Source organism: Mastigoproctus giganteus, chromosome 5 (assembly GCF_048544385.1).
Source record: "Mastigoproctus giganteus isolate SK-2022 chromosome 5, ASM4854438v1, whole genome shotgun sequence".
In the NCBI taxonomy this organism is placed as follows: domain Eukaryota; kingdom Metazoa; phylum Arthropoda; class Arachnida; order Uropygi; family Thelyphonidae; genus Mastigoproctus; species Mastigoproctus giganteus.
In genome coordinates this window covers 201041089-201052289 of record NC_143579.1, presented here as the reverse complement: position 1 = coordinate 201052289, position 11201 = coordinate 201041089, and the positions used below count along the sequence as shown (strand labels likewise).

The 11201-nt window shown below is 40.9% G+C and overlaps 1 protein-coding gene across 1 annotated transcript in view; it reads left to right on the top strand.

Annotated features, from left to right (window-relative positions):
- Positions 1 to 385: 385 nt before the first annotated feature.
- Positions 386 to 11201, top strand: part of LOC150086006 (GTP-binding nuclear protein Ran-like) — a 58263-nt gene continuing 47447 nt past the window's right edge. Inside the window, exons 1-2 of the mRNA XM_090374767.1 lie at positions 386 to 481; positions 5395 to 5479. Of these exons, the coding sequence (XP_090230893.1) occupies positions 386 to 481; positions 5395 to 5479 (181 nt within the window). The remainder of the gene's footprint in view (positions 482 to 5394; positions 5480 to 11201) is intronic.

Below are 11201 nucleotides of genomic sequence, written 5' to 3'. Positions count from 1 at the left end.
AGTCACTGAATTCCAGTATTACGAAGGATAATCCTGAAAGGCGAGCAGGATGCAAGAAGAAAACTGTTGAACTGGGTTATTTGACTGAATTAGGCTTTCTGTTACCATACACAAGGTGGTTTGCTTCTTGCGTTGAGCCATTTTTAACCGTAGAATCGCCATTGGCTGTGTGCTATTCAATTACTGTCTGGTCTTGGTTGAAACATTATATATGAAACTCTAAGAGGGCTTGTAGTTTACCAGCATGTCAACCATTGACTCGTGCTAGCATGTCTGGTGCCAATTTTCAGTCACTTGAATCTTTTGTTTTACCCATTTCCACACTGGTTTATACACATACAGTAAACCTGCTATACAATATATTTGCTTTTACTGCATGATACAAATGTGTGATGCTGTTACAGAGGGAGCACCTGATTGTCCCAAGTCTAATCAGGTTTATATAATGCTTGGATATGCAGATGTTGCAGGAAGTTGTGAGGTCTGAATGCCCATATATAGTTTTAGCTCTATTACCTTCAGATGTGATTGTCTAGTTCTAAAAATTGCGGCATTTGCAAACTGGTTTAAAAAGTATTTTCATCAATAATATAAAACAGCCTTTGAAATTAGACCTTGTTACCACAGTTTTGGATAAATCAAATTATATTCCTCTTCTGCTCTCCCACCCCCTTTCCCTACAAAAATATTACCATAAAAGTCAAATATTTCTATGCATCATATTTAGTACTTCTAGCGTGTACTAAGTTTGTGTTAGCCAGTTGTAGTATAAATGTATTATATCCTGAATATAATACAAATGGTTCTAAAAGGATTATCATTAGCATTTGGTTGTTCTTCAGGTATTCTTCACCAGTTCACTGTTAAATCTTACATATTATGCCATGTAGTTCATACCAATAAAAATGTGTTCAGTTTTAAAATTCTATCTACATTGGAATCCTGTGGAGACTTGGAATGACCAGGCTTGTATAATGCTTGGAAATTCAGATGTCACAGGGAAATCACTAGTTGAGGGACTCGTGCTCTACTATACAATATAGTTTCAGCTCCATTACCCTCATACAGAATTTCATTAATAATGCAAATAAATACAGATGATAAAACAGCTTTTGAAATAATTTTGGGGTTATGTTTTATTCTTAGTAAAATACAAATGGTACTAGAAGGATTGGGATTAGCATTTAGCCGTTCTTTGGGTATTCTTTATCAGCTCACTGTTAAATCTTATATATGTAGTTCATACCAATAAAAATGTGTTCAGTTTTAAAATTCCATCTACATTGGGGATCCTGTGGAGACTTTGAAAGACCAGGCTTATATAATGCTTGGAAATTCAGATGTCACAGGGAAATTACTACTGAGGGACTCGTGCTCTACTGTACAATATAGTTTCAGCTCCATTACCCTTATACAGAATTTTTCATTTCTAGAAATTGTGGCAATTGCAGACTGGTTTAGATTAATATTTTCATTAATAATACAAATAAATACAGATGATAAAACAAGTTTTGAAATAATTTTGGGTATATTGAATTATGCTCCCCATCCAAAAATATTACCATAAAAGCCCAAATATTTCTGTGCATCACAGTTGCCACTTCTTACTCGTTACAACAATAGAAACTGAATTAATTTTACATTAAGCTGTAATAGTGTGTTAGTTTTCTGACAGCACCAGGGATTTCAACCCCATCTTTGCATTTTATTCTTTGTAGGTGTGACACGGAACTTTGTGGAGAAATTTAAAATGTGTGTGTGGGGAGTGGTTTGTTGTGTGGTGTTATGTTCTGTTGTTTCTCTGACCATTTAGCAGTTGCCCACACTTTGTCACAAGGAGGCAGGCCCCGTCACCTAATTTCCGAGGATTTCAGTGGCACGGCCTATCTGTATACAGGGTGATTCACTACCAGTGCGACAAACTTGCCGGAGGTGTAGGGGACACAACGACGAATCCGAATCACATAGCATTGCAGGGTCCGAAATGCCTTCATGTGGGAGATCGTGTAAACAAAGAAAAAGAACAGAAACAGCAGCTCGTTAGTGTAACAGAAATCATTTTAATGACAAGTTTTACATTGACAAAAAGCCCATGCTACAGAAGGTGTTCGAAAGTTCGCCCAGAAGCAGTCACACAGGCTTCACAGCGCCGCCGCATGGAATCCCTAACGTTCTGGAAGATTCCTGCCGTGTCTCGAATCTCCCCGTCAGCTACAGGGATGCGAGCGACGAGGTCGTCAACTGAATCAATGGGGATCTCGTACACCAATGTCTTCATTTGACCCCCAGCAGAAGAAGTCCAGGCATGATAGGTCTGGCGATCTAGCAGGCCAATGAACCGGACCACCACGACCTATCCAATGCTGTCCAGATGTAACGTTTAGGTGTTGGTGGATGTCATTGGTGTAATGTGGGGAGTCCCATCATGCTAGAACCACATTGAGTGGCGCAACGACTGAGGAACATGTGCTTCTTCAATAAGTTCGGGCAGGACTTTCTGTAGAAATATCAAGTATGCCCTACCGTCCAGACGAGGGGGCAGAAGGTACGGTCCAATGTGGTAGTCTCTAACAATGCCGGCCCAAACATTGACAGAGAAACAGCGTTGAGTTGCATGTGTTCGCGTACCACAGGGGGTTCTCCAAAGCCCACAAATGGACGTTATGTTCATTGAAGGTTCCCTCTTGTGAAACTTGCCTCATCCGTGAACAATATGCACGCAGCAGATGCGCTGTCTGCTGCACTCTGTTGAAGAAACCAAGTAGCAAAAGTCCTCCGGAGTGGATAATCCTCAGGCTCCAATGATTGGACGTGTTGCAGATGGTATGAACTCATTTGGTTGGTTGACAGTATCCTCCATACAGTGGGTTGGGAAATACCCAATCGTTGGCCTATCGCTCGAGTACTCATACTCGGATTGCCTTCTGCAAGACGTAGGACATTCTCCTCATTGTCTGGCGTCCTCGTCGTTCACTCTCAATTCATGGTACCTCTCGTGAAACAACCAGTCTCACGTAACCTTCTGTGCACACGTGCAAAAATCGTATGATGAGGAGCATGCCCGTGTGGGAAACATTCCTGGTACAAGCGCAGAGCAGTGCACCCGTTACAGTCCGCAGCTCCAAACGCGAGGTGCATGTCGGCCAGTTCAACGTTTGAATACTCGCCCATCCTACTGCCTTGGGAACCGGTTCGCAAATGCTGACTTCTAGCGGGATTGCTGTTCACACGACCTCCTGTTCAACGTCCTCTACCACATGACGAAAGCATTTCGAACCCTGCAATGCTATGTGATTCCGATTCGTCTTTGCGTCCCCTACACCTCCTGCAAATTTGCCGCACTGGTAGTGAATCACCCTGTATATATAAGGTGAACATTAGAATTTGGTGGCATTGTTATGGGTGTATTCAATTGGTTTAGTTAGTGGGGAGGACAGGTAGAAGGATAGAGACAATGAGTAGGCACCCCCAAAGAGGTCAGTGGGGACGAGCCCCACCAGGCAAAGAATGGGGGGGGAGTAGTGAGAAGACAGACTCATTTCCCCTGGGGATGGGGTTTTAAAGGGAACTGGGTTTGAGTACTGAGTTCAGATCAGTGGAACTGCAGTATGACTTCATCGGTGATCATTGTTTGGTCCATGTAAGTGTTTTATCTGGTAGGATGGTCAAACTGCCCAGCCTGTGCCCCGGGTAGGATATGTTAGCTGGTGGTGTGGGGGAATCTTCCCCCCCCCACACACACACACTTCTGGGGAGTAGGAGACACATTTACTTTCATAATCTGCATTCTCACTCTACTTGCATTCTATTTTTATACTTTTTTCTAATTTTTTTTTTTCACTCATCTTTCTCACACACCAGTGGGGGAGTGCAGTGGTGTGTAATGTAATTTTAATACTAATGCACAATAGTTAAGCTAAATAAGCAAGAATATAAATAATTAAAACTAGGGTTAGTGTGTGCTTAACTAACATTTATGGTTTGTGTCCTTTTCTCACACATACTCTCGTTCATTCTTCTGGCTTTTGTTTTATTTGTTCGACTCTTGCTTTCTGCAGTGCACTCTCTGGGTACCTCAACTTACTTTATCCTTCAGTTGTGGTGCAGGCCTGGCCACAAGGTTTTTTTTTTTTTTTTTTCCCAGGCCAGGGGAGGATGCAGTGATAGTATAGCGTTTGTGTCTTTAGTATGTATAAAGTAAGTTATTATGAACTTTGTATTCTTTCGTCCAATTACATTTGCTCTTCCACTCATTCCCATCCACCATAACACTCAGTCACTCTCTCTTTCCCTCATGCTAGGTCACCTTTCTTTCACCAAAAACTCACATCTATTTCCTTTTACCATAATTCCTATTTCACTTTGCCCAGCCTATTAATTCTGTCTTTGATTCTACATTGCATCCCCTTGCTACTAGCTTACTGATATTTTTCAGTTAATCTGCTTCCCTGGCTGCCTGTACATGTTCCTCCCCTACATACTTAAAGTCATCGTCTTGTTGTGGTGGGAAACATGGGCAATTTTAACTATTATTAATTGCTTGGTGGCTGAATTTCAATTCTTTGGACAGTTCTGCACATTTCGAATACTTGCTGTGTAAAGGTTGTATAGGCTTTATAATTATCCTCTTCTATGGTGAACAGATGTTCTTTTCCCCTGGAAAGGCGTTCAATCTGTACTATTAGCTGTGTTCTGAGGATGTCATAAATTATACATTCATATAGAATGTGTGCCCATCTTCACTCTCGCCACAGGTGCAGTTTGGGTCATCAGTCAGCCCAAAAGAGGTTAGTTTTTTCTTTAGGGAGCCTTGACTTGTCAATATAAATGTTGTAAAAAGTCCGGGGGCATACCACTTAGGTGCATTAATTCCTGGCATGACCTGCCGGAGATTAATTGCCAGCCTGGCTTCGAGGTCAATGCATATTTGCAATCTCAAGTTTCGTGGGCAGAATAATTATTATTTTTTATTTATTGTTTATTTTTCTTTGAGACTTCATTAAACCAATGTTGCCAATCACCGTTACTAGTAAATTTGCATAAGCTGAAATACAGCCTTCAGGTCGAGTATATCAGGACATTGACTTTTAGTAAGGGAATTAATAGAAATATTAATGTCCTTAATAAAAGTTAATATTTTTATTTCTCTTAATGTCCTTGGAATGCAAGTTGCCTGGCTAGTTTTGTCACTAGTAAACTGAAGACCGTGGCTTCGAGTGCTTGGCATACTTTACGAGGTTAAAAATATCACGATGTTTTTTTGTTGGCTGTTTTAAAGCTACCTTTGAATTACTCTGTGGGGTAATTCAAAATAAAATAATTATATGTATATGTGTATTTTGGAATTTAATTCTTAGTCATGTAATACACTCTAAATTCTTAAACATGTTTTAGTGTGTTCTTGTTGGAGATGGTGGAACAGGAAAAACTACATTTGTTAAAAGACATTTAACAGGAGAGTTTGAAAAGAAGTACGTAGGTAAGTACAGTTTTCTTTGTCACATTTTAAGTGTTCTTAGATTAGGACTCGAGAAAGAGGGTAGCCTATTGCTGCTCCTGAAACAGAGAGGTTTTTTCTGATTTATTTTCTGTTTTATTAGCTTAACTTAACTTATTATATTAACTTATTTTCTAGAACTGAAGTCATCATTTTTCTTTAATGATGCTTACTGAAGTTTGATGGCTATCAGAAGGGAATGTACTTACGTGTATGGACGAATTGCATGAGGAATGCTCATTTTTTTTCACTGGAGCAATCAGAATTTTGCGATTATTTAAGTAATGAAATTTGGTGCTGTAAATTAGATATGCTAGCAGATTTATGTTGCTTAATGAATTAAATATCAGTATGCATGGCCCATTATGAAAATTTACTCACAACTACTGACAGGTTAGAAAATTCAAGTATATGGAAAAAAATTAAATGTTTCCCTTGATTGCCAAAATTAATTATACTAAAATAATTAATTAATAAATAATAAGCAAAAAAATTAGAACTGTTAAAGACAGAAATTGAGTATTACTTTTCATCCCTTGATACCAAAAAATATTTGTGGGTAAGAGACCGTTCGCAACAAAGAAACCTTCCAATGTTAGAACTTGATCTACAAGAGGAAGAATTGGTTGAGATACGTAGAGACTAAAGTCGGTAGAAGAGCAAAGAATAACCGTATCCACAATAAATCCTTGTATTGAAAACTGTGCTTCCATCAAACCCAACTGTCTCGCCGATTAATACAATGTTAGAATTGTATATTTGTTTGATTTTATATTTAAATGTGTTAATTTTTTTTACATATTTTCTTTTAAATTTTATGTATGTTCTTTTAAATAATTTTTCTTTTAAATTTCATGTATGTTCAGAAAAGAACGTTGAAAATATTGTTTTCAATGTACTTACAGTTCAAATAACTGTGTGTGTGTGTGTGTGTGTGTAAACAGTCCATTCCGGTTATTTGGGACACATCAGGACTAGTGCATTTTGGCCCGATTAAGCGGCTGCCCCAATTATCCGAAGTTTCACGTAAATAGTTAAAAATACAATGTACCTTCCCCCCTTTACAATTAGTTCACTGTACAATCAAATCACGTTACGACGAAGAACTCAAAATAGTAAAGTACCATTCACTATTCGATGTGCAGTAAGCACCAGTCATTGTGATCACATTTGTGAATTGAATTTTAATTCTATTAAACAGCGATTCTAATTAGTGAAAATAGGAGGAATATTATCCACAGACTATAAAAGCAAAGATATATTAAGCACAAATTTACCCTTTATTGCCTTACCAGTTAAAAAATTAATTGATACATGAAAATCGGAATAATTAATACATACTGCAATATGCACATACGAACTAGTTGACATTTGTGAGGGGGGCATTAAAATTTAAAACAGTAAAAAGATAAGCAATCAATAACAAAGAACACGGCACACACAAATTGCAAGTAACACAATACGCTCAAGTGAGAACCGAGTAATGAGTTACAAAGCTTTAAAAATAGGGATGAAGAGAAGATCTGAAAATTTATTTTTTTATATGATTGAAGATTTCATGGAAGTGTAAACACATTTCACCATAATAACCCTCAGAATTCCAGCTTTCGGTATTATTGCAAATTCAGTAAGATAGACTTTACTATCCGTTTATGATAGATTTCACTAACAGAAAAGCCCAATAAACAGGTGACTGCTAATTGTTTTTATTGTTTTATGACCTCCAGACCTCCTGGAGGTTGTGACCTCCAGAATTGACTGAACCACGTGGTACTGTCGGAGACAATCGTAGGGTAATCTCCAGTGCTGCGGTCTCCTGCCCCGATTAAACAGCATGCTGTCCCAATTAAGCGAAGTAAATCCTGGCTATTTTCTCAGTTGGTTTCTCTTTTTTTTTTTTTTAAGATTTGCCCCAAATAAACGGCTGTCCCGATTAACCGGAATCCATTTTGTGTGTGTGTGTGTATAATAGTGATTGTAGTGTGCTGCGACAACGAAAAGTTTGAGAAACACTGGTCTAATATGAGAGGTGCATTTTAATGGTGCCATGTTTATCATTCTAAATTCTGTATACCCTAAAGAGAGATGTCATCCATACTCTAGGATATAATTTTCTTGTAATCCGTGCAGGATGGTGTTTATTAACTAAATTCTTTAAATGTGTTTATGCTTCTACAGAACTCGCCTCCAAAATCCATATAGTTCAAGTGAAGTGAATGGAAATAAGACCTGTGATTGCATATGCTTAAAATAAAGTTGAGTTAAGAATAGCCCTAAAAAAAAGAGAAGTGCAACACTCTTTTCTCGGGTTGTTGTAACATTGTTGGTACCTGAAATTGTTCCAAAATTATCGAACAAATCAGCTGTGATATGGAAATAACTTTGATACACTTGTGTGCAAAACTTAAGGACCAACACTAGTTTAAAGGTTACGACCACAAAATCAAACGAAACAGACTGTGGCAATTTGCATAACTGTGGCCGTTCAGTAGAAAGCTGGTGCACATACAAAATTTTGAATTGTGTTGAGAGGGCTCACATAAACAGATAAAAGCAGCAGTTCAGCAGTTATGTGCAAATTACCAAATGGTGAGCACAATTGTTACAGACAATGAAATGGCCAGTGGACAGCATCTTGAAGACTTTACCCGGGGTTGAATAATTGGGAAGGTGGAGGAGTGTCTATAGAGTTCGGTATCGCCGTAGCATCATTCCACGTGCATGGTCGGCCTTCAGAACGATAGGTACAGCTGTTCGAAGGACTGGTGGTGGTCGTCCACAAAAAACAATGCTCAATGATGACTGCTATATACTCCTACAGGCCAAGAGGGGCCAACACCAGACAGCAAAATCCATTGCAAACCAGCTGCACAGGACGGAGGATATCACAGTTTACTGTGGCCGAGCGACTCCACAAAGGTGGGCTGTTTGCCTGATGGCCAGTACGCTATGTCCCTTTAACACCTTCCCTATCAAAGATGCCATTTACATTGGTGCATCCAACACAAGGACTGGACAGCAGCACAACGGGGCAAGGTACTCTACTGATGAGAGTAGATTCAGTCTCAGGTGCGATTCTGGACGTCAGCTAATCTCACGAGAGGTTGGCACATGGTATCACTGAAATGGGTCGATATGGCGATCAAGGTGTTCTTGTCTGGGGAAGCATTATCTTGGATGGACGTACACAACTCCATATACTGGAAAGTGGTACTGTAACTGGTGCATCTGTTCCGAGGTGCCATTGGCCCCAAGTTCATGTTTTTGGATGATAACGCCACACCCCATCACACTGCAGCTCTTGATATGCTTTTGGAAATGAGTACATTGTTCGTATGGTTTGGCCTGCCCATTCTACTGATCTAAATCTCATCGAACACATGGGATGCTCTAGGGAGACGCCTACCAGCACATCCACACCCACCAGAAAATGTTCACCAGCTGAAGATGGTGCTGACAGAGGAATGGACAACATTACCAAAACTTATCAACAACACTGTTCTAAGTATGGACAGGTAGTGCAAAGCCTGCATCAGCATTAGGGTGGCCATATCTCTTACTGAGGACCATCTTTGGCAGCCAGTGCTATGTTGCCATTTTTCAATAAAGTCCCTCTGTACCGTTTTGTTTTCATTGTTCTGTCGGTGCTGTTTGCTTCATCATTTCTTTACCTCACGAGGTTCCTTTGGTATGCTTTTCCCATATCCAGGCACCTGTACGTGGTGAGGGGACCTCCCAGTGATGCTGCTGGACTTCCAGACTAGCATCACTGGGATCCAACGCCCACAGCCCAGGTTCCAGGCTTACATTAATGGAATCCAGTGTGTTTGCTGTGCCCTGCGACCCGTGGAAATTCGGAAAGGGGGATCCTGGTGTTTGAGGGATCCAGCTTCAATACACCACTTTGGCTCCTGCTTCGGCAAAACGGGAGGTCCTGGAAGGCCCGGCTAGGATCAGTCAGCTAGTAGGCTCGCCTGCGAGGGTCAACCGTGTCAATGCCACGCCCCCCTACCTTCATGGTCCGAGGGATAGGATTCAGGCTGGCGGCGGTGCGGGTATGGTGTCTGGGTAGCCCTGGCGTTCCACTCCTGAGCACATTTATTGCATGCCGGGTAGTGAGCGTCCCTTTGGGCTCCATGAATCCTGATAAACTTATTTCTTCAGGGGCCCCAACCCGGAACCTATCTGAAAATACAGACGGAGAGGCAGATAGCATTATTGCTACAAAGAGGCAGCAAACTGAAACATCATCAGGGCCTGTCCCAAGATTTTTAATTATAAACTCTACCACCACAAAACCGATTGGCAAAATGTCACCCTTCTTTATACAGAAAGGGTGTTGTTGCCGTCAAGAGAATTAGTGCGCATATGGATGGGAAACTTGTTAAAACCAGGAGCCTTATCCTGACTTTTAACTCGCCCAAACCTCCTGATTAGATTAAAGCTGGCTACATCAACTGTCCAGTGTGTCCATATGTTCCAAACCCTTTACAGTGTTTTAAATGCCAGAAATATGGACATTCTCAAATGGCCTGCCGTGGAGTCCTTGCATGCGCTTGATGTGGTGCAAAGGGCCACGAAACAACAGCATGTTCACCCATAAAATCCACCTGCATTAACTGTGAGGGCGAACATCCAGCCTATTCACGAGCATGCCAGAGGTGGAAAGAAGAAAAAGAAATTCAACTGCTGTAGGCAGAGCTAAACATATCGTACCAGGAGGCAAGGAAAGCGATGAAACCTCAACATGAAGAAACCTACCTACGCCCAGAAGGTAGCAGGGAGATGTTCCATTGGAACTCAGACGGACATGTCCATCCCTCCAAAAGAATCATTTACTCTCATTGCACGTTATCTCTTAAGCTCCCAAAAACCTGCACAGAAGGACCAATCAGTTAATGCTCCACAAGTAACAAAAGCAATTCTAAAAGAAAAGAATAAGAAAGGTGAAGCATCCCTTAATACGCAAGAAAACATGGATGTCGAGCAGAAGGAGGTACAAGAAGACTCGGTTTTGGAGCTCTTTGCTGAGGAAGAAATGGACACTGTACAGCATCCGTACTTCCCCAGGAAGGAGAAAGCCAAAACTGAAAAAGGTAAGCCCTCAGCACCTCGGAAGCCACCTGATGGACCCACCAAGCCAAAATAATGGCTAAATTCCTACAGTGGAACTGTCGTGGATTCCGGCAAAATACTGATGACATCAAGGCACTCCTACAAAAGCACAAACCAGCTTGCTTTTGCGTACAGGAGACTTATTTAAAGGCCACACCATGCATAACATTACCATCATTCGTAAGGATAGAATTGTGGATGGTCCTGCTCACGGAGGAGTCGCAATCCTCATCGGCAACCAGATCCCATTTCAGCCTTTGCAGCTTACAACTAGCATTGAGTCTGTAGCAATTCACTTTAAAGTGGGGTTCTTATTAACTGTCTGCTCTGTTTATTTGCCACCTGAGATTGACATCCCCCAGAAAGGCCTTGATGATCTTATCATGCAGTTGCCTTCCCCTTGTTTAATCTTGGGGATTTCAATGGACATAATACTCTGTGAGGTGGTGCTTACGTCAATCGAAGGGGACGAGTCATAGAGCATATGCTCACTGACAATGACCTCTCCATCTTAAATGTGGGAACAAACACCTGCCATTGATCTTTCTATCTGTTCCCCTTCTCTCCTTCCTTCACTTACTTGGGAGGT